Raw genomic sequence first — 24,861 nt, forward strand, 5'->3', positions numbered from 1 at the left:
CGCATCGAGATGAGTTGTACATGGAGATTGCATGAATTGACTGAGAGTGTTAACAGCGTATTGGATGTCGGGCCGTGTCACTGTTAAATATAATAGACGACCAATGAGGCGACGATAGATTGTCGGATCAGGAAGAGGGCTTCCTTCATTGGGCCGTAGACGGAGGTGTTGCTCCATAGGAAAATCTGATGGTCGGCAACCAGTCATACCAGAGTCGGATAAAATGTCAAGTGTATATTTCCTTTGACATAAGAATATTCCCTTTTTAGAACGGGATACTTCGATACCTAAGAAGTATGAAAGATTTCCAAGATCTTTGATGGAAAAGGCCTGGGCGAGAAATTTCTTGATGTCGGAGATAGCATCTTCGTTATTTCCAGTGATGATGATGTCATCTACATAAACGAGTACAAATATAGCCGTATGATTACTTTTGAAAGTGAATAGACTATAATCAGAGATGGATTGATGAAAACCCTTTTGAATGAGGGTGGTGGAGAATTTTGAGAACCATTGACGGGATGCCTGTTTGAGACCATAGATGGATTTGTTTAATTTGCAAACACATGGTTTCCCTTTATGAGCGAAGCCAGGTGGTAATTTCATGTAAACTTCTTCATTAAGGTCTCCTTGTAGGAAAGCATTGTTAACATCAAGTTGGTGTAACGGCCAGTTTTTAATGGCAGCAATGGAGAGAAGTAGTCGAACCGTGACAAGTTTGGCAACCGGTGCGAATGTTTCATGGTAGTCAATACCATGTACTTGATTGTAGCCTTTGGCGACTAAACGTGCCTTATATCGCTCAACGGTACCATTAGAGTGATATTTAGTTTTGTATACCCACTTACAACCTATGGCGGTTTTGCCATTCGGGAGAGGAGATAAAACCCAAGTGTTGTTGGATTCAAGGGCGTGGATTTCTTTAGCCATAGCGTCACGCCATTCAGCTGATTTGATAGCTTGAGAATAAGATGTTGGTTCTTTATTTTCAATGATATTAACAAGAAGAGCTCGATGAGAAGTGCTCAAATTGGATAAAGAGAAATAATTCTTTAATGGGAAGGCACTCTGTGATGTGACATTATTAATGTCACATACGTGGTCCGTGAGGCGAACAGAAGGAGTACGAAGACGTTGAGGATAACGACGTTCTGCAGGATTGATCGCTGTAGGTGAATGTTGTTGGGGAGTTTCTACAGGAATGGATGGAATATTGGATGGAATATTCGATGAGTTATCATCCTGAGGAGTGAGAATGGGCACAATTGTGTCATCATGATGACTAATGCCGGGAGAGATACTTGATGCAGGTGATAAGTTGGAAGAGGAATCATCAAATTCACAATCAAGGATTTGAGTGTTGATGCTTATGTCGTTAGCGATGGAAGGAGTTTGAAGGTCGTGATATGGAAACATGGTTTCAAAAAATTGAACATCGCGAGAGACATATATTTTGCGAGTGTGCATATCGTAGATGCGGTATCCTTTTTGATTAAAAGGGTAACCGACAAAAATACCGGGTTTGGCTCGTTCATCGAATTTGTGTTGAATGTTCATATTTTTGGCAAAACAGAGACATCCAAACACACGAAGTGATGAGTATGAAGGAGGAGAACCGAGTAAAATTTGATGAGGAGATTTATATTTCAGGATGGGAGTAGGAAGTTTGTTTATGAGATAAGCGGCAGTGAGTACGCATTCACCCCAAAAGGAAAGGGGTAATTTCGCTTGGAAACGTAATGCTCTTGCGACGTCGAGAAGATGGCGATGCTTGCGCTCCACAACGCCATTTTGTTGAGGGGTTGCAACGCAGCTGCGTTGATGAATAATGCCATGATCATAAAACCATGTTTGGATTTGTTTGGACAAAAACTCCGAACCATTGTCGGAACGAATAGCTTGAAGTTGGGGAAGAAAGATGCCCCCATCGCCGGAATTAATTTTATTAATTTTAGTGTTGAATTGGCGATTGATTTGATTAAAAAAATGAATTAGCGTAGTAAATGTTTCAGATTTATGTTGCATGAGATATAACCAAGTACATCGTGAATAATCGTCGACAATTGTTAAAAAATATCGTGATCCATTGTGTGATGGAGTAGAGAATGGACCCCAAATATCGACATGAATTAACTCAAAACAATGAGATGAATATGATGTTCTTGAAGAAAAAGGTAAACGTGATTGTTTTGCACGCGGACAAACGTCACAAACAAAATCTTTATTCGCATTAATATTTGGAGAGTTCTTAACAATAAATTGAAAGCGGGAAATAGATGGGTGACCGAGGCGTAGGTGCCATAGGTCAGCCTTATTACATTGCTTAGAACTAAAAAAAGAACTGGATGGATGGTCAAGGCAATAGTGATCCTTGTCATCTTTATTTAATAGTGGTTCTTCATTCAGGTAGAAGAGTCCATTCCGAGCACTACCCCGACCAATCGTCTTCTTCGTTGCTCGGTCCTGAAATATGCAACCAGAGGATGAGAAAATAATATCACAATGTATTGATTTTGTTAATTGTGAAAGAGATAATAGATTATATTTGAAGGATGGAATGTGATAAACATTCGTGAGTGTAAGTGACGGCGAGCAATGAATATTGCCGATGTGTTTCACGGACGCGTGAGAGCCGTCGGGTAATTGAACAAGTATATTTTTATGAACAAGTGAATATGAAGAAAAATAAGAAAGAGATGTGCATATGTGATTTGAAGCGCCAGAATCAATAATCCAAGAAAAAGGAACACAAGTAAAGGCGGTACCTGCTAAATTCACAGATGATCCCATGGTGTCCTCTTTGGCTAAGAGAGATAGGAGTTTTTGGTATTGTGCGCTTGAGAGTTGATTAGCGGAAGTAGATGAGAGTGGTTCAGATTTCTTTGGTGGCTTATTTGGAAAGCCATGAATCTGATAGCAAGTAGCAATAGTGTGACCATACTTATTGCAATGCTCACAGTATGGACGTTGTCGTTTGCCTTGAGTGCGATACTGCACTTTAGAAGCTTGAAGCGCTGCTGATTCCTCAGCAGGGAGGGGTCGAAAATTAATCTCTTGTTGTTTCTCTTCCTGGCGTACGATGTTATAAATACGCTGAATTGAAGGAAAAGGATCCATAAGGAGAATTTGGCTGCGGACGGCCGAGAATCGGTCATGGACGCCCTGAAGAAATTCCATGGCCCGATCCTGATTTTGTTGATCAATGGTACTCTTGGCATTACCGCAGATGCACGGTTTGGTAGGTGCGATGGAATGGAGTTCATCCCAGAGAGATTTCAACTGAGTAAAATACAGAGATATAGACATGCCCTCTTGTTTTAGGGAAGAGATAGATTGTTTCAATTGATAGATTTTCGGAGCGTTGGACTGAGATAAACGCTCCTTGAGATCGGTCCAGATTTGTGCCGCTGTTTCAGCATAGAGAATGCTAGGGCGAATCTCGGTTGAAACCGAGTTGAGAATCCAGCTTGCAACCATATCGTTGCAGCGGCGCCACTTAGAGATATCATCGGCCTTCTTTGGACAGGTTAGGGTTCCATCGACAAACCCGAATTTGTTTTTGGCGCGAAGTGCCATTGTTACGGCTCGGCTCCATGAACCATAGTTGTCGACTGTGAGCAAAGGTGTAACAAGGATAGTTGCAGGGTTGTCGGAATGATGAACGACGCAGGGATCAATGTTGGAGGTGGTGGCGGATTGGTCATGGATCGGAGGGTTTTGTGAAGGGGTTGGGATGCTGGGTGGTGGAACGTCGGACATGATGATGTGAGTGAGTGAGTGAGTCGATGAAGAAGGATTGAAACAGGATGATAAACACAAACTGAGGGATATTAACCAGAGAAAAACTGATACCATGTGAAGAAAGGAATTTTGTTGTGTATTTTTCTTGTAATGATGTACATATATATATAAGAGTACAAGAATCTGTATACTAATTACCTATAATTGTCTAGTCTATAATTTCCTATAATAGAGATCCTATTTTAAAATACAATTATGATACAATTTCCTGATATACTTTGACAGCTATATGGATATGCATTGCCAGCACATGTTTGCTTGGGTTTGATCTTCTTTAATGTGAATAATATGTGTTTATCCTTAACAGAGACACATTTCAAAATTTAGGAGTTAGTAATCTGCTAATAATGTATAAAATTATTTTGAAGGCTTCAATCCAATAATGTAAGGGCATAAATGCATTGGTTATGAGGGTAAGAATAACTTTACTATCAGTAAGAGGTTTGAAGAAGACAGTGTATTTCTTACCATCCTCAGTTTGGAGAGACTTGATTTTAAGTTCAAGTTGATTTTTAATTATTGTTTTAAAATTAATAAAACAAGATAAATTTTGATATTTGGGTTGCAAAAGGTATATCCAATTATATTTAAAATAAGCATTAATGAAGTGCAAGTAATTTTTACTATTATTAATAGAGTTCATATGAGAAGGAACTCAAATTGTTATCAATTGTTTTGACAAAATTATATATAACAACCAAAATTATGAGAAAAAGATGCAACATATCAAGGGTTTTGTATGTTTATAAAGTCAAAGGAATACAATCCATTCCTAATCTTTCTTACTAGAAAATGATCATTAATAACATGATATTTTACAAAACATTTATTAGCATGAAGCTCATAATAAACATTGTTGTTTTTGGCAAATTCGGATACACTTGTAAAATTATTGGAAATATAGTGGGACATGTAATAAATATGAATAAGTAATGGTTATTGGGATTAGGCAATTAAAAGGATGAGTTACCGGTATGTGATATGGGATGAACCATTTTCCATTTGGATTTTATGATCACCATTGTAAGCTTGTTTTGTATTGATATTGGATGGATCAGGTGTTAGGTGATTTATGAATCCTTAATCTAAATATTGAGTTGAATATTAAAGAGTTTCATGAACAACTGTTAAGCCATTAACTGTTAAGCCAATAATGGATGAAGAACCTCTCTTTTGGATCCTTTAGTTTGAGATTATGATTTCATTGATTTAAACCTCTCTTTTGGATCCTTTAGTTTGAGATTATGATTTTATTGATTTAGGCTTTGAGGTTTCTTGGAATTTGTCTCCACATATATGTGAAGAATTTAGTGTCCTTCCTCCCAATCTTTCTGATCTTCCAACATTTGCACCTCTTGAATAATACCTAATGAAAAAAAATTGTGATATAAAACACAACAGAAATTGGAGATAAACCATAGAAGCATAATTTAGAGAATGATCACGAGCTCCGAACAAAGAATAACATCTCTACACTGTGCACACAAATATAGTATTGAAGTTGGTTTAAAATATACATGTTGAAGAAATTCCAAATCGCTTAGTTTTATAAAGAAAAAGGAAGTTTAAAATTATATAAATGATTCAAGTTCTTTGTTACAAGATGTATCCGTCAAAAACACTTTAAACTTGTATTTGACTTTTTATATTTTCTTTTATACGCTTATGTTAGAGTGTTGTGAGTAGTAGTTAAATATTTGATTTAAAGAGTATGGGTGTATTGGAGTCTTGGGGTAGTTGAGGGTAGTCTATGTGTTATAACAATTTTCACATAGTGTTATTCTCTGGTTGACATTTGACAATGATTGTGGTTTTTTCTCAAGTTTTGGAGTTTCCACTTTAAATTCGTGTATTGCTATTGTATTCCTCTTTTTCTTTATGCATTTATTTTTTCTAACATACATTGCTAGTTGCTACGAATAAAGACTTTGAGAGAGAGAAAGTGAAGTTAGGGTTTCACAAATCAAATTTGGTCAAATAACAAATAGTTTAGCACATGAGTTCTATTTATAAATCCGCTTGTGTGGATTACAAGTTGAACAAACCCACTAAGCACACCAAACTTTACGGTGCACTATATTTCACTTAAGCACATTGTATCTTACACTGTTTCATATTTTACTTAAGTACACCGTACTTTACAGTGTCCCACGTTGCATTTACATTGTATCTTGCGGTGTACCATATTTATCTAATTAGTGCTAGTGCATTGCAAAACCACACAATTAAATAAAATTCACTCATTTATTTTATCTCATCAATTTGTTCTTATATGTGTGATCCCGTAGATTACCATGACATTGACAATTATATTAAATCACACATTTAATATGATAAACAATAAATTTTATCTTGTAATACACCACTCTACCCCGCCACTAAAAGTTTGTGCAATCTGACAAAATCTTTCGTACGGGAAAATCAGAAAGATCGGTGTCACTTTTTTTTTTTTAATTTCTCTTTTCTTAATGCTAATTTACTCTGTTGGATTTTGTTTCATTTAGAAAGAAAAATTATAGTAAAGTCAACATCTTTTAAGAAGTGGTTTCATAGACAAACATGAAAACATGTAAATTTTTGTCTGGGTATGAATTCTTTAGGGATTGATTTATGTGTGTTTCTGAACAAATGTGATTGAACAATGTCCTTTTAAGTGTATTCTTTTATCTTAACATTGATATTACCTCATTAATTTTTCATTGGAGTTTGATTTCGTGAATCCTCATGCAATTTTTTGGTAAACTAATCTAGAATCCTACTAATTGAACTTAGGATGACTTCAAACATATGTTGTATGTCTATCTTTATGTGTTTTTATTTTTTTTAGGTTTGTTGAAGTTGAAGACAAGATATTTAAAGTAGTTTTTCACTATTTTAGTCACGAGGTACTATTTAATGGTTTTAAAATCAATATCATCTTATGTCTACTTTATTTTATGTTTCTTTTTTCTCATAGGAAAATGAATATTGATTATATAATGGTTCCTATTTACCCCATTGATAACAAGGTATGAATGAATTCTTGCAAATTATTGGACATGCTGCACTTTGGAACATATTTCAATGTTTGCTATGACGGTTGATTTTTCAAACTCATTTGCAAGCTTGACCAAACTTTCTCGTTTTACAACATTGATATCTTTGTATTTAAATCACGAGCATTTAATTTGACACCCCCACTTAGACCTGACATTCTCATCGCGTATGAAAAGACGACATTATCCTTTTAAAATCATTTTAAATTTTTTTGATATTTACAATGCAGAGGCGTGAGTTTGAAATTGCTGGGACGATACCAGAAATTTGGAGCAAGTACCGGAATTTTCAAAAACAGTGAATATTTATACGGATTTTTTCAAAATTTCTGGTATTTTGTACCGGAAATTCCAAAAAATTTGATATTTTGTATTGAAAATTCCAAAATTTCCGATGTTTTCATGAAATGTTTACCGGGAATTTCAATACTTCCGGTACAAAATCCCATTGAATATACTAGAAATTCTGTGATTTCCGAAAGTTATAAAAATGTGGTTTTGTACCGGAAATTCAAAAAATTTCGGTAAATATACCATGAGAATTTATACCAAATTTTTTGAAATTTCCGATATGTACCAAAAATTTGTTTTATACTGGAATTATGAGTTGCTAATACATATTTTTTCCTTCTTTTGCAGTGAAATACAAAGACAGAGACGACACTCTTGTAGATAGAGATGTTGATCGAGAGGTATATCAGGCTACGACTGCCAGGGATGTTAAGGCCGAGTCTTCCTAGATATGGGTTGGACGAGTGGACTCAACCGATTCACACCAGAAGCGGTTGGCAGAGCATGGTCAGTTTCGGACACCTCGTAGCACTCAACGTCGATCGATATGGTCAGTAGAGCAACCTAGAGATGAGGTGGTGCTAGATGTTGTTGCTGCTGATGGAGTGGCTGATTAGGTGGTTGATCCGGTGGTTGAGAAGGTTGTAGATCCGATTGTTGTAGTTGAGGAGGCTGGTTCGGGGGAGGTTGCTCGGGTGGTCCAACCAGATGCTCATGTTGCTGATTCGGTCCCATTTGTTACTGCTGACACGGAGGTTACAACTCCTTCGACCAAGCCCTCTGTGCACACTTATGGAGGATTCCCTAGAGGATCCATTGGCCAGTTAGTTCTTACGGAGTATGCTGACCATGTGGCGTTATGACTATGGCAGGGAGAGGTATATGTCTTTTATGTTTACGTCATTTTGTTTATTATTGTGTCATAAAAGCTAAATGTTAATTTGCTTATATTTGTTTGTCACAGAAGAGTCCCACATTGAAAGAGACATTGCACAGGTCGAAGATGAAAGACTTCCCGAAGATTCCGATGCTTGAGCAGGTCATCTGGATTATACAGGACCTCCAGTTGGTTGATTTTGGCCACTGCTCCCTCACCATTCTTGACGCTCCACTATTTAGTGCTTTTGTTGAGAGATGGCACAAGAAGACATCTTCATTTCATCTTCCGTTTGGGGAGATGGCTATCACTTTGGATGATGTCTCCTCACTGTTCCATCTCTCCATCAGTGGAAGATTCTGGACGAATCCCGTACTTAGCATGTCTCTTGCATGTCAGACTATTGCACGAGATTTGGGAGTGTCTGAGGCGGAGGTGCAGGAGCAGTTTGGCGTCAACAGAGGCACACATCTTTGTATCTCTTGGCTTCGGAAGATGTACAGCGAGCTTGTATCGGCTAGGATTTATGAGGTTGCTGCTAGGGCATACATGCTACATATAGCGGCCGTGACAAGAGGGTGCAACATTGCCCAACGGGGTCTCAATGGGCGAAGAGATGGAAGACCATTCAGACACATCTTAGTGGTGTTACTAAGTACAGGAAGAGGCTCGGTGCGCTGACTGTAGATGATGTCATCTGGACATCATACACTGGTCATAAAATCCACAGTGAGTTCGATGAGTCATTATTATATTCAGGTTATATGCGGTGGGAGACCATGGTTGCTAGACACTTGCCTGAGAGATGTCTGCGATAGTATGGTTATGTTTAGAGTATCTCACAACCAGTTCCAGATATACCATCTACATGCATTGATTGATGGTTTTAGAGTAACTTCATAAGCTCCGGCAGTGCCATTAGAGATCGAGCAATTATGGTTCAACACCCATCGCAGTGTGAGGATGGTAACTTAGAGTGGCACCTCACTATATCACACTGTCACATTATCCCACCTATTACTGATGCGGGGCCTTCTGGTGATGAGGTATATTGATGACGTACTACTGTCGCCTTCTGCAGTTGATGTTGATGCCCATCAACGCCTCAATATGATTGCAATTATTATGGATAACCTCATGGGTTTGGTAAACCCAAATGACGAGGTTTATACTGGATTATCTCAGGCTGCAGACATAGCATGTGGTTGACCTATTTAGATATCTTTGCATATCATGGATTTCATATATTATGTATTATTTGTATACTATTAAGACTTTTTCATCATAACTTTTTATTACATAATATTTTTGCTGACATAACTTAAACATCAACATTAACTGAAACATAGATGCAACATAAACATTAACTTAAACACAACTTAAGAAAAAAAATAATAAATAAGAAAAACCTAAACACTGTCATCTGGACATTTCAACATCTCCATTATATCGTCAACAGATTTTAAAAGCCTATCATCTAACTCGATCGACCCTTTTGTTATCCTACGACGAAATGATGTCCACATTTCCTTCACATCACTGCTTGTCTTCAACTCAATAAGGTTGTGTTTCACCCACCTGCTAGTATCAATCCAATCTTTACGAAACTCAATTTTTCTCACCTTCCTAGTTTCAGTATCAGACAATAATTCATTCAACTTGGATGTCAGGCTGACGATTGACGTAGTATCATCCAGAAGCTGAAACTCTACGGGAGGTGAAGCTACGTTAAAGTACACTTCTTCCTTAATCAAAAATTAATGAAGAGACATTTTTGAGATGTTTTTATCAAACATGTGATCTCTTATTTATACAATTTTACATTTACTCTGGACCACACAAAATTGTCGGTGCAATCACAACCATCCAAAACTGTCGACAAAATCCTGAACATCTAAAAAATAAAAAAATAACCCTACCGGAAATTTCATTTAGGTTGAAATTTCCGATAACCACAGGTAAATTTCAAATTTCCGGAAATTAATGAAACAAACGGAAAATTTAAAATATTCGGTATACCGAAAATTTAAAATGTAGAAATTTTGTTAAGCTTATCGAAAATTCTGTTCGGAATTTTCATTTAAGTTAGGGACAGTTTGATCAATATGAAAGTACAGGGATTTGTCCGGTATAATTTGAGGGATAGTAGGAAGAATTTTCTAAATCGCATCACCCTGTGTTATACAATTTCTTTTCTAATTGTTTCATTCTAAGTGTGGCATGATAACACAATACCTATTTTTACTTATATCACATGATATTAGTTAACGGCTATGTTATTCATACACCCTCCATTACACGTATGTTATATTTCATGTTCACAATATGTTCACAAATACGGTGGTGATAATGAACAATGCATGAATAATGTCTATGAACAATATTATTCGCGTGAAGAATGATCGTGCACAATGCTTCGTGAACAGTACATGAACAATAATTTTTAATAATAAATTGAACTTAGTTAATAAAATATAAAAAGTTGATTAATAAAATAATGTAGGCTTAGATCTTTAAAATAATTAATAATAAAATAAAATTAATAAAATTAATATAAAAATTGATTAATAAAATTATGAACTTGATTAATAAATATTTGAATATTAGAAATAATTTTCAATGATAAAATAAAATTGATTAATAAAATATAAATTATTAAATAATAAAATTATAGAGTTATTAATTATATTAATTTAATAAAAGAAAATAATTTTTATTATTATATTTTATTGTTCAACGTAGTAATCAACCGTGTAGTAAGAATAACATTTTTTTTGTCGGTTAATTATTCATTTTTTTTTTGTTTAAAAGAAAATATGAAAACATATACAAAAATATGCAATATTCCATTTGAATTTGACATATGTAAATATCTCGTGTAAATCCACAGACGACAAGTATCACCTCCTAACTTGACACAATACGAACTAGCAAACTCTTGCACTCTTGCATGCACGCCACGTAACATGTCTATCATTGCTGGCTCTTCCTACTGTCTCCATCTATTTTTCTTTCTGCCTCTCACTCACCTTTTATATGTACATACTTGTTTTCCCTAAAAAAAACATCAAGTGCAACTTAGGTGCGTGCATATATATATATAGAAACATTGAGAAGATATCAATCATATCAGAGTGAGCAAGCTTAGTTAAAGATAAACAAACATCAATCAAAATGGCTGTGGAGATTGAGAGAGACTCAATGATAACTGAGGCTCTTAATGCACCTGTTTCTACTCAGAGAAAGGTTAGAACCGATTTGGAAACTACTCTTCCAAAGCCATGTAAGTTTCAGTTATTTTATTCATACATTTTTGTGTAACACAAACTATCTATATCTGTTTTAATGCATCCGACTTTCTCTCAGACATGGCTAGAGCATTGACAGCTCCTGATACAAGCCACCCAAATGGAACACCAGGCCACAAGCACCACAACATGACTGTTCTTCAACAGCATTGTGCTTTTTTTGATCAAGATGGTAATGGAATCATTTACCCTTGGGAAACTTACATGGGTAAGTAACATCACTTTTATTGTTCAAACTGAGTCTAGTTTCAAGTTCCAAAGAGATGAATAATTCTTGATCATCTTAAGAAAAATTTTCAGGGTTTCGTGCTCTTGGATTTAATGTGATTCTATCAGCTATTATGGCTATGACCATCAATCTTTCAATGAGTTATCCAACTCAACCTGTGAGTTCTATTCATTATTCTTAAAAAATATATATTCATTTCAAATGGTAAGCTTTGATAAAGAATCGTAACTTTTACAGCACTGGTTTCCTTCACTTCTGTTTCCTATTTACATACACAACATGCATAGAGCAAAACATGGAAGTGATTCTGGTGTCTATGACACAGAAGGACGGTGAGTGAGTCAAAGCTCAATACAATAATTATTATAACATGTGTTAATTAATTGTAACTATATATATTTTTAGTATGAACTTCATAAACATGCATGCAGTTATGTACCAGCAAATCTTGAAAACATATTTAGCAAGTATGCTCAAACTGAACCTGACAAGTTGACACTTGGAGAGATTTGGAACATGACTGAGGGAAACAGAAATGCATTAGATCCATTTGGCTGGTGAATTTCTGAGTTTTTTTTGGGTTCAACTATGATGATCAATAGGATGAATAGCTGACATATATGGATGATGAATGTTTGCAGGTTTGCAGGTAAATTGGAATGGGGTGTTCTGTATTATATTGCTAAGGATGAAGGTGGTTTTTTGGCTAAAGAAGCTGTTAGAAGATGTTATGATGGTAGCTTATTTGAATACTGTGCTAAAATGAATGCTTCAAATAAAGATGAAGCCAAGATGGGTTGAAATTGAATCTACTGTGAGAGACTTTAGTGGTGTGAATTATGATGTAATAAAAAATGAATAAAAGTTGTTATAGGAACTTAAGGTCTGGGATTTATCCATTAAGGTATACCACCATGGGACTGTTCTGGTATATATTATGTGAATACTGCTACTTTGTTTGTTCTGTTTGTATTTTGTTCTTCCAACATTAAAAAAGACTAAAAATTTTACATTATAGAGAATAAAACTATGAGGTTTTTAAGTTTTGTTTGCAAGATTTAGTGGTGTGAATTATGATCTTTAATCCCTAAACTTCAATCCTTCAATTGAAACTCCTTTCACAAGCAGCTCCTTTCACAAGCAGCACATATGAACAAGTTCTTCATCTTTTGACTAGGGAAATCAACTTATACTCGTACCCACACATATGATTTTCTCAAATTTAATTTGGCAGATCTATTATAGGATGTTTGATCAAATGATCTATTATAGGATGATGAGAACTTGATCTAATTTGGCAGAGAAAAAGATAACATAAAGACAATAAATATTTAACAACTCTCTAATTTACTAGATATTTTTAAATTTTTTATAAATTTGATAGGGATTCATATCAAAAGTTTTTATAAATTTGATAGGGATTATATCGCAATTCTGGTGTTCGAAATAAATCGCGTGCACATCGGCCCCCCTGCCCGATCGCCAGCCGCAGTGCTCTACCATTCTGCTACCTTGCCTATGACTACAGTGTCGCTCTGGCACCATGTGCACCATGTTTGTTGACTCCGACTTTTGGGATAGAGAATATGTGTTGTTCTTGAAAACTTGGGTAAATCTTTTGTAATCTCTTGTAATAGTTCTTGAAAATATAGTACATCAAATAGCTTCTAGAGTAAATCGATTAATTGGATAAAAAATTATTGTGTTTTTTTTTCTTTTATTTCTAACATGTTATTGTCTTGCTTTAGACAATTATTCTTCTAAAGTGTTTTTGAACTATTATGTCGGTTTTTTATGATATTATAGATTATGAAGAAGACCAAAATGATTACAATTTGTACTCATATTACTACCGCATTCCTTCGCCAATGAATTTTTTAAATGGGTTTTAAAAATGCTTTTTAAATGGTGATTTTTTTTGGAAGGATTTTATATGGAACCTCTATCAAGTGTTTCTTCTAATTTGAAGGCAATGTGTAAGTTACAAAAAAATGTATATAATGTGTAAGTTTTATGTTGTGATTACATCTATTGGATTTCGATCTTATATTTATTTGTTAATCACATGATTATTGCATGTGATGATGTTGATGAGATTAATGACTTGAAATAACAACTAGTTAAAAGATTTGAGATGAAGGATTTAGGAAATCTTCAATAATTCTTGGAAGATAACGTTTCCTACTCTACTAGATGTTATCTTCTCTTTCAATCCATGCACATTGTAAGCATTCTTGAGTAGTCTCATCTCTCTAATACTCAGACAATAAATAATCTTCTAGAGTTAAATATTTTCTATCAGATCCTATTTTATATTACACTTTGCTTGAAATTTTGGTGTATATTACTATTAGACTTGATATTTATTATGCAATGCATGTTGCCAGTTAATTTATCGTTTCTCCAACTACTATAACATTGGACAAATATATCTCATATTCTCCTTCGAGTTACATGTTTACTTATATGCTGATTTGGATTATGACTCTATTGATCGAAAGTCCGCCGTATAATTTTGTATCTTTCTTGATGATTCTCTCATATCTTGGAAAAGTAAAAAACTAAAACATTGTCTCTCACTCTTCTATATAAATTGAGCATCTTGCTATGACATTCACCACTACTTAAATAGTTTGATTGCGTTAATTACTTTATGATATGATTGTTCCTATTTCTAAACCAACTCCATGTATTTTGATAACAAGAATGTCATTCAAATTTCCAACAATTAGGTCTTTCATGAATGTTTCAAACATATTAGTATTGATCATCACTTCACACGTCACCATCTTGAACATAACCACAATTACATTGTCGTTTGTTTCTTCCTCATTGCATATTGCAGACTTGTACATAAAAACACATTTTATTAAACATTTTCATCTCTTGATTGACAAACTCTTAGATCCTTCATATTAATTCACCATGAGTTTGAAGAAAAATATTAGATAATATGTAATGAGTTTTTTTATTATAATTATAATTAAAATTGTCTTTCATATGCTTTTATTTTATTCCTATTGAAATCCTATCCACTTTTTCTCATCTATTTTCATATTAATGGAATGTGGAAATTGAACTCAGACTCACGCTAGGCATGATGGTGGGTATCAGGGTTGTCTTAAGTATTTGAAGGCCCAATATTGATTAGATAGGATTCAACTATGACAAAACAACTAAGTGTCCTATTTAATCATGGTTTAATCATGACAGATATATTATGAGACCTATTTACCAACAATTTAACTGAAGAAAATTTGAGATCTTGTGTTATAGCTCACATTACATACCCTCAAAGACGGTTCTAATGAGTATTAAAGTTGTTTTTGGAGTCTCACACCATTTAAGTTGTCCGTGTGTTGAATGTATAAATGTGTTTGGCCAACTTTATTCTTTGAGTTAACTTTTGAAATGAGAATCATATTCATTTAACATTTGGAAACATGTGTTATCCATGACTAAACATGTGTTATCCATGACTGCATCCCTATTCTCAACATAAACACAAAATCTGATTGGAAGTGTTTTTATAAATTAATTAATTAATTAAATTTTTTAAAATTAAATATTTTTGGACCATAAAAATCTGACAGATCACTTTCTCTCTCATGTGTTTCATGTTGAAAAGAATGGGTTTACTATATTTTATAAAAATCAATTCCATTTTTTAATAAACCATTGTAGGTTTAATTTATTTTTCAATGTTTATTCTTTGTGTAACCATATGTTCTTGTTATTGAGTCATTTGCATCAAATTTGAACCTTATTTCATCATCTCAATATTACTCACCATCTTATTACTTAATGGAAGCACAACATATTCTCAATAATAATTTGAGAATGGACTATGGTGCCGAAGGTTTCTAACACCTTTAGAAACAAAGGCTCTGTAATAACTTTGTGATACATTTCTTTTGAAAGTTCTACACAATGTTCAAATTTCCTGCATGCCATATAGAAAATCATTAGGCCATATGTCTGTTTAATATGAAAATTTTCTTTCACATATCTACATAATCGAAAAGTAGCATGTATTATACTTACTGCTTCATGAGCCATATCAGTATCATTCTAAGCACGAGCTAGATTTGTGTTGGTGGTAATTTATTTTGCAAAAGTAGCATGTATTATACTTACTGGCTAATGTTGTTGCTATATTTTCTCCTTCTTTTGCAAAAGAAGTAACCTTATTTTTCTGCTCCATGTACACTAGATTCTGCATAGAATATATGTCTGTAAATGTTATGCTATATTTTTCCTTCTAGCTTGTGTTAATTAGATGGCAACCATAGTCTTGTTTTTTCAATAGTGACTCCATCTCGTATGAAAAGAAAAAAAGTACTATGATTAAAGTGAATACATACTTGGAAGATCCCAAGGATCATACTTGTAGATATCAATTTGTTTGATGAGATCAATAGAAATAGGTTTCTTGTCAAGTTTCCTTCGAAGATAAAAGGTGACAAGTTCTTGATCAGTAAGTGGAACATCATCATCATCTTGGAAATGTTGATTATCCATCTGGATAATACCCATCTTCTTTTCTCACTCCAAAGTTATTAATACTGATACAACAAAACCACTTAACCAACACACATTCTTCTGCTATCAGAAACAAAATCCTGATTTGTATCTATAAATTGCAAATTCCACATCGATTTATTTGCAAGTGTTAGTGTTATAAAGGATTAACATATTTAAATTAATAATTTAGTAAATTGAATGGATATAGATATGTGGGCCTCTGAACCATAAATTTTATTTTGAAATTTTTTAATTAATTTAATTTTTTTACCTCATACCCATATATATATATATATATATATATATATATATATATATATATATATATATATATATATATATATATATATATATATATATATATATATATATTTTAAATGTCAATTTTATCTTTATTTGTTTTTAATTAATTTATCATTTCACTTTTAACCATTAAATTGAGATTTCCGAAAATTGTACTATTCAGTCTCGTACCGAAAGATATTGTAAAAGACTTCCGATATGTTTTTTTTCTTAACCGAAACACTTTGTGTAAGACATCCGATTTAATGTGAAATGTGTTCCGGAAGACTTACTTGAAGATTTCCGATTTAGTTTAAAAAAAGTAGTGTTCCTGAACACTTAACATATGTGTTTCAGTTAATACACCAATATATTCCGGAACTCTTTCCTAAAGATTTTCGGTGTTATTTTTGTGTTCTGGAACTCTTCTATGAAGTCTTCCCGTTTGCATTGTTAATTTTCTTTTTTGATAATTTTTTATTGTGCAGGTATGAATTTTTTTTTCCAAATATGTGTAGATATTTCTGGTGCTTATTCAACTACTCAAAGATTTGGTACACGAGAAGATGTGATCAGGAGGATTAAGATGTTGAAATCCATAATAAAGTAACCGTTATTATCACTCGTTTAGATAGTGAAACAGACAAGAGAGGGAGAAGTAACAAATTAATATTTGGTTATGGTAAATGTGAGAAATACAAGGATACTAATAGTGGAACCCAAAATGCGACAAAAAAATGTGGATGCTCATTTAAAATCAAGTCGACTACAACGAAAGATGGGTCTGACTAGAAGATTGATGTAAAATGTGGGGTCGATAACCATGATTTACATGATAGATTAGAAGATCGTTCATTTGTTGATATGTTGACCACGGATGACAAGGAGTATGTCGTTAATTTGATAAAGAGACATGTACCACCTAGGCATATATTATTTTCCTTGTAAGATTGAGATCCAGAGAATGTCACTCGGACAAATATTGTTTGAGCATGGATTAATCGAGTGCTACATTTGGGTAACACGACGACTAATCGGTATGTGTTACTCCATCCGTCTCATAAAAAATATCCTATTTGAACAATTCACGGTTCTTAAGAAAATGATTGGATGTGTTGATTTTGATGATAAATTAATATCATTTACTAAAATACCCCTATTAATTATAGTTAAAATAATGGTTGGATAAAGTGAAAGTTAATAAATAGGGGTATGATAGTGGAAAAATAATAATAACTATTGCATTGATATTGTAAAAGGACAATTATTTTGAGACAGAAAAAAAATGCAAATAAGACACTTTTTATGAGGCGGAGGGAGTATATTATTTACTATGTATTTTTTTATGTGTGATATTTTTAATATTTTGAATATGTATTATTTTTAGGGTTGAATCTGCTCATTGGAAGTTAAAGCAGATTTGAGAAACAATATAGATGACAACATTAAAGCTTCTTTTCAAAAATATTTTTACGAAGTTGAGCACGCGCACATAAGAGAGTCTTTTAAGAAGAGTTTCGGTTCAAAGTTTGAAAATTGAAAGTCTTTTAAGAAGAGTTCCGATTCAACATTTGAAATCTAGAGCGAACCAGAAGTCTTTTAAGAAGAGTTCTGGTATGTTAATTGTGAACTGGAAGACTTACTCTATGAATTTCGGTTTGAAACAGCGAAAGTGATGCTCCGGAAGTCTTGAAGCGAAAGTGAAATAAAAAATAAAAATTTCAGTCTATTTATATGAGGATATTTTGATCTAAAAGATTATAATATAGGGATAGAGGGATAATTGATGGGGTATGAGATAATTTTATTTTAATTTAGTTAATAATTTATCCATAAAAATATGAAAAAAGTTAATTATTTAATTCTAAAATTTAAAATAATTTAAAATATATTTAAACTAAGTTATTAGTAAATTAGATTGATATCGATATGTGGGCCTTTGGGCATAATTTATTCAAAAAAATATAAAAAAAAATAATTATTTAATTCTAAAATTTAAAATAGTTTTAATTATATTTGGACTAATAATTTAATAAATGGGATTGATATAGATATGTGGGCCTCTAGGCCATAAATTTTCTTTGAAATTGTTTAATTAATTTAGTTAATAATTTATTCATAAAAAATATGAAAAAATGTTAATTATTTAATTTTGAAATTTAAAATAGTTTTGAATATAATTATTCAAAATAAAAAATAAAAAATATAATATAAATGAAATGGACACGTATGTAAAAGTGTGGAAGAGGATCGAAAAATCGGATTTAAAATTCAAATTAGGGACCAAAAATATATTTATACTTTTTAATTTTTAATAAATTATTTATTATATTTATTTTCTCCTTTTTCTCATCTTTAGCCGGTATATGTTATACTTTATGATCTCTTTTAGTGATTTTCACCTTCTTTTAAATATATTATTATTTGTTATTATAAAAATTATATTATATTTAAATTAAATTTAAAAACATTTAAGTTTAGAGATTAAAATCAGTATATTAAAAGTATAAACTAATTTTATAATATTCTTTAATAAAATTATAACATTTATTCATACAATATTAATATTTTAAAATTAAAAATGAAACTTAGTAAGATATCCCTGATTGACGATATAAAAATATTTTACGATCTAAATATATATTTTTCTTTTAAATTTAATTTTAAACTTTAGAAAATAAAATCGTTTTTCTTTATTTGTAAATTTTAGATATTTATGAATTGCTTTGGTGTTAATACCATTAAAAAAATCTATTTTAATTTTTAATTTATCGTAAACTATATTTTTTTTTAAATGACATAATATCTAATATTAAATATTGAATAGGTATTAAATCAAATTTTAGAATTTATTTTCGAGTTGATTTTTGAAAAGTTTTGAAAGGAAATTTTGATATATATTTAAATTAAAATAAAAAAAATACATTCGAATATAACTTAAAACACATCGATGATACCGTTCTGTCTTCCTCCGTCACTGTCCTCCTACCCGCTGGTTAGCATCACTTCCATCCCTTCTTCTTTCTTCTTAACTCCTTTCTCACCATTCTCTTACTTCATCTTTTTCATTTCTACTCATTTATTATTCAATCAGAATTTCTAATTTATTTTAAAATATACAATTCACTATCTCTCATTATTACGATTCAATCAAGAATTGGGTTCCGCTGTTTGTAATTATCCATTTTTTAAACTGTTTTTTGTTTCTTCATTTTGTTATGTAATTTATGTTCTAACTTTCTAGTAATTCTTATTTTTCAATTACATTACATGAACTTGTGTTGTTTGTTGCTGTGATTCAAAGTTGAAATTATGTAATTGGGTTGTTTGTTTTGTTTACATTGTGTGGTGCAGCATCGTGTGAATTACTAGAGCGGTTGTTGAAGTATTGTAGATTTTATCAGAAAAATGGGGGAAATTTGGTGGTCACTTTTGGGGGCAGCCATCCCTGTGGTTATTGCAGGACAAGCTTTTAGAGTGAAGAAAAAGAATGCGAAAGAGCAGAGATTAGCGAGCGCAAGGGGAAGAGAAATGAATTCCGATGAGATTTTCGTCTGCGAAAAGGTCTGTACTTCAAAGAGGATGTTGAAAAAGGTTGGTTCTTTCTCAAAAGATCCCGTTCCTGATACTTGTGTTACTGTTTGTGGTGTGTCTGACCTTGATGCATGTGCTGATGCTTGTGCCCGCACTGTCTGTGTTAACCAACATCAAGTACCTAGTTGGAATGACATATGTCTTAGGAGATGCCAGAGTGAATGTGTTAAACTGTCGTCTCAATCTTAGAAGTTAGTTGCATTTAGGCGATGGAATGTGTACTTTATGTTTTGAGTTTTGTTATGTTGGTTAATGTTTCGGCTCATTACGCTGCCAACTCCTGAATCCAAATTTATTATAAACGATTATCACACGCGCTACTGAAAAGTTAGGAGTTGTTTGTGTATTACTTTTATGGTGTCAATTTTCAGTTTTTAAATTGTGTTATGTGGATGAATACTTTATTTAGTAGAACTAACTCGGGGGGATTTGAGTCTGCTATCGCCGGGTTATGTTTTTAAAAACTAAGATCGAGTATATAGTTCATTGTACACCCCTGGACTCGGCACTTATAATGAAAAGCTAATGTAGTAACTAGAAAGCTAGAAGACACCCGAAATGGGTGGATGTTTAGCTTAGCATCAGCACTTTCTCGAGAGTTCTTAGACAGATATCATTTTATTTTGTCGTCAGCTTAGTGATAAGGTATTAAAGTTCTTTTCTTCTCGAGTGAATATTGGATTTCTAGTTTTGAGAGGATTTGATCAAAGATAAACTTGTTCTAGAGTGTATGAGGCCGTGTTTGAAGAATATCAAAATCTAAGCATGGTGGTCGAAGAAGAAAATTGACTTGCAAATAATAGATTCATTCATTCAGTGCTTATTCACCAGGCAACACTTCTTAAAACATCTAACAAGTACAAGCATTTGTCCCTCAATGTAGTATTTCATATATATAGAAGTAATACTGTTACGGTAGATGATAACTTAGGCAACATAGTACATTGGATTTGGAAGTTTGAATGCTCTTATACCGCTAGGATTCCCCTCAAAGCTACTGAATTGGTCACCTAAGATTCCCCAAACGCGATAACCATTACTAGTTAACTGTTTTCTCACTTGCGACTTGTATTCCGCCACTGACGCCAATTCATTAGCAGGATCTCTGCAATGGAAGGAAAGGGATTTTAGTTTGGTTATTAGAATCAGTTAGATAGATAAAGAGAGTAAGAGTTGGGTCTTACTAACCGTAAAATAAGACTCGTCCACCCATGGTAACCGACATTGACAAGGTTATCAATTGTTGCTGATCTGAGATACTCCCTTCTCCCAGAAATCAAAATGATCTGAATTCCTCTTGATTTGATCTCATTGAAGAGCCTCAATGAGTAATCAAGGGCCGGGGCTTTACCCTTGCTCATCCATTCCTCCAAAGCCGTCACGTTAATTTTCTTTCCCCTATTGTCAATAAAAGCCTCATCAGATTAAACAATATCAAATCAGCAGTGAACAGTTACTAACATAAAACGATTATTAGAACTAAGATGGATTCTAAACAATCCATACAGATTATTCTTGTAGAAAGGAACTGTAGAAAGAAGAGTATCATCAATGTCGAAAATCCAAGCATCTTGACCATCTTTCTTCAGATTGCAGCTAGTACTAAAATAAACCAAACATTCTTCAGTCGTCCTTTCTGAGTCCACACTGTATTGAGTAGATCTGACATATTTACCAATGTAATCAGTGCATTCTTCGGGCACAACCTGGAAGTCTCGAATATTATGCAGCTCGACATTCATTCTCCAACTCTCGCAATAATTCTTCAAACTGATCTTCAGTCCATTGCGCGTCTTCTGATTTAATATGTTCCAGTCTGCAACAACTGTTACAGGAACCAAAAAACATATGAAGACTAAACAGCAAACAAGTGATCTCTCCATTCTTTCTTGACCAAAAAAACATGTAATAATATGGAGAATACTGGGAATAAATGGACCCTAATATTCCTTTTTTTTTGGTGTTCAGTAGATCCAGGTCACATCACATGGGTCTTAGGGCACATAGTGCTACAGACGTTCATGTGCACCATCATCACCATGCTGTCATGGTTGACAAAACCAAAAATCTTAAATTTAAATAGAATTCTTTATTGTTGTGAAAGATGCTTCTAATTACTAGCATATAATATGACAAAATTAACATGCTTGCATTTTCCTGTCACAGATCACAGATAGGTTTATCTGTTGAATCACAACATAACCATATGTTCTAAATTTGTTTATTTCAATTAAAATATGAGAACCAGATTATATATGACAGTGTTTTTTCTTTTTAATTCACCGTAGGTATAATAAAATTTTCAAAATGTATTGAAATTATTTATTACTAAATCATTAATATCATAGTTAGCCACCAAAAAATCATTAATACAATAGAGTTGCCAGTGAACTGAGTTCAATACACACCCACATAAACAAAGCAATGGTTCATGGAAATGCAACTTTTGAAAGAAACATTGAAATAAAAAGTATATTTAAAATAGTGAAGAAAACAAAAGGATTTTATATGCAAACTTAACAAGTCATATTATAGATCTCAAATGGTTTTACAAGTTTTTGGGTGTTTTCAAAGATTTTGTTCTTACAATTTTACTAAAATATCTTTAATAAATTGGAATTATGAAAAAACTGTGGTTTTTCAAATTTTTGGATTAACATATCGAATTTTACAAAATTCTTGATTTTTGAGTTTTTTCTTTTAGTTTTTTTTTTATATTTATCGATTTTTTTAAAAAAATAGGTATAAAAACATTGATTTTACATATGTTTTTTAAAATCAAATATATAATCATAATTTATTTTCAAAAATTGGTTCTATATATATTTTTTTAAAATCTGGTATAAATTAAAAATTTTATACCGAATTTTTCAAATAATCCGTATAAAATCATAGACTTTTGAATTACAAATTATGATTTTATATAATTTTTTTCAAATATTTGAAAAAATACGAAAGAAAATAAAAAATCAGGTTTTGTTAACTTCATTTTTTATTGACCTATCCATATATGAACTATCAGATTTTGAAAAATTCAAAAAATTACAAAACATATCGGATTTATCAAAAAAATTGATAGTATTAACTTTGTTTTTGTATAAGCCTATCCGATTTGGACTATAAAAGATTTTAAAAAATCAGGTTTTGTTAACTTCATGTAGTGGCGTGGATAATGAGATGATCATCAACTATACTAGTGATGAGCTTGGTAGTAGTGACCCTGATGCTTCTAATGGGGAGAAGGAATCAAAATATCCAAGGTTTAAGATGCATGATTTGGACAAGAATTACAAATTCAAAGTGGGATTGGAGTTTGTATCACTTGAAGAATTTAAAGAAGCAATAACTAAATGGTCGATATTAAATAGGAGACAAATAAAGTATGTGAAAAATGACAAAGAGTAAGGGTAATTTGCAAGGGCAAATGTGAGTTTTTAGCACTTGTAAGTAAAGTTGGGAATAAGCACACATATAGAATGAAGAAATGGATTGGAACACACATGTGTGGTAGGGTATTGAATAATAGTTCTGCCACTTCTAAGTGGGTTGCAAAAATGGTGGCGGCTAGGATGATATCTTCAGATGGTGTTAAGATTTGTGATATAGTCTCTAAGATTAGGAGTAACTTCTTTGTTGGTATAACTATGAGCAGGGTATGGAAGGCCAAACAAATTGCCAAAGCTCTTATTGAAGATGATGCAGTAAAACAATACAACCTTATGTGGAGATACTCTGCAAAGTTAAAGATAGTCAATTATGGGAACACTTGTAAAATTAATCTGACAAGGGTTGGACCAACAATACAACTAAGGCTTAACAACTTTTATTTTTGCTTAGATGGGCTTAAGAAAGACTTCACAACATCTTGTAGGTCATTCATTGGAGTTGATGGATGTCATCTTAAGACTAAGTTTAGAGGGACTCTTCTTATTACAGTTGGTAGAGATCCAAATGACCAATATTATCCCATAGCTTTTGGTGTATATGAAACTGAAACAAAGGAGTCATGTAGGTGGTTTCTTACCTTGCTTTTGGAGGACATTGGTCAAGAAAAGGGATGGGTTTTCATCTCTGACCAACAAAAGGTACTTTCATAACTGTAATGTTTTTTTGGATCCTATCCCTAATTATATAATATGTTTTAGTTTTCATACCTAACTATGTTAATTGTTTTTGGTTTTCATTCGTAATTTTGCAGGGTTTGATCCCTGTCTTTGAAGAATTGTTTGAGAGGGTAGAGCACAGAATTTGTCTTAGGCATTTATATGCCAATTTCAAAAAGAAGTTTGGTGGATGGAAACAAATCAACGACCTAATGATGGTTGTTGCAAAAGCCACATATATCCAAGATTGGGATGCTAAGATGAAAGAATTGAAGGAGCTCATTGTGAAAGCTTGGGAGTGGTTGTCAGGCATACCTACCAAAGCATGTGTAAGCATGCATTTTCTTTTTATCCTAGATGTGATATTCTTATGAATAATGTATCTGAGGCATTTAATTACACTATATTAGTGGCAAGAGATAAACCAATATTAACTATGTGTGAATATATAAGAAACTATCTCATGAATAGGAATGCCAACTTAAGAGAAAGGGTTGATAGATGGAATCATAGGATAATGCCTAGACCTAGATTTAGGTTGGGTAAGGAAGTGGAACATGCAGGGAATTGGATCCCTAATTGGTCTGGTGACACGTTATGGCAAGTTGAACATACCCATATCAGGAATAGTTTCATTGTGGATACATCAAAGAAAACATGCACATGTAACTTTTGGGAACTAGTGGACATTCCTTGTAGACATGTCTTCGTTGCATTAGGTTTTAGGAACCAATCCCCCGAAGATTTTGTTGATGACTATTATTCCAAAGATACTTATGAGAAATGTTATGGCTATAATGTAAGTCCTATTAATGGA

General features: G+C 32.9%; 3 protein-coding genes across 4 annotated transcripts; 2 read left to right on the plus strand and 1 right to left on the minus strand.

Annotated features, from left to right (window-relative positions):
* The first annotated feature begins 11,065 nt into the window (after positions 1-11,065).
* LOC127096814 (peroxygenase) lies at positions 11,066-12,583 on the plus strand. Its single transcript, XM_051035351.1, has 6 exons — positions 11,066-11,287; positions 11,371-11,520; positions 11,613-11,698; positions 11,779-11,873; positions 11,973-12,098; positions 12,183-12,583. Exons 1-6 carry the CDS (start codon positions 11,179-11,181, stop codon positions 12,340-12,342), a joined length of 726 nt encoding a protein of 241 aa, XP_050891308.1. The 5' UTR covers positions 11,066-11,178; the 3' UTR covers positions 12,343-12,583.
* Positions 12,584-19,218: 6,635 nt separating this feature from the next.
* LOC127093285 (uncharacterized protein At5g64816) lies at positions 19,219-20,290 on the plus strand. 2 transcript variants are annotated; one of them, XM_051032196.1, is made up of 2 exons: positions 19,219-19,342; positions 19,702-20,290. In XM_051032196.1, the coding sequence occupies exon 2, from the start codon at positions 19,756-19,758 to the stop codon at positions 20,128-20,130; it is 375 nt and encodes a 124-aa protein (XP_050888153.1). In that variant the 5' UTR covers positions 19,219-19,342; positions 19,702-19,755; the 3' UTR covers positions 20,131-20,290. The 2 variants fall into 2 exon arrangements, with proteins under 2 accessions (XP_050888153.1, XP_050888154.1); XM_051032197.1 differs by lacking the exon at positions 19,219-19,342 and adding an exon at positions 19,367-19,520.
* A 441-nt stretch (positions 20,291-20,731) lies between these two features.
* LOC127093284 (acid phosphatase 1) lies at positions 20,732-22,029 on the minus strand. The gene is made up of 3 exons (XM_051032195.1): positions 21,448-22,029; positions 21,130-21,339; positions 20,732-21,046 (listed from the first exon to the last, which is right to left on the minus strand). The coding sequence occupies exons 1-3, from the start codon at positions 21,822-21,824 to the stop codon at positions 20,869-20,871; spliced, it is 765 nt and encodes a 254-aa protein (XP_050888152.1). The 5' UTR covers positions 21,825-22,029; the 3' UTR covers positions 20,732-20,868.
* Positions 22,030-24,861: the final 2,832 nt, after the last annotated feature.

The sequence above is a fragment of the Lathyrus oleraceus genome, chromosome 6 (assembly GCF_024323335.1).
Source record: "Lathyrus oleraceus cultivar Zhongwan6 chromosome 6, CAAS_Psat_ZW6_1.0, whole genome shotgun sequence".
NCBI classification, from domain to species: domain Eukaryota; kingdom Viridiplantae; phylum Streptophyta; class Magnoliopsida; order Fabales; family Fabaceae; genus Lathyrus; species Lathyrus oleraceus.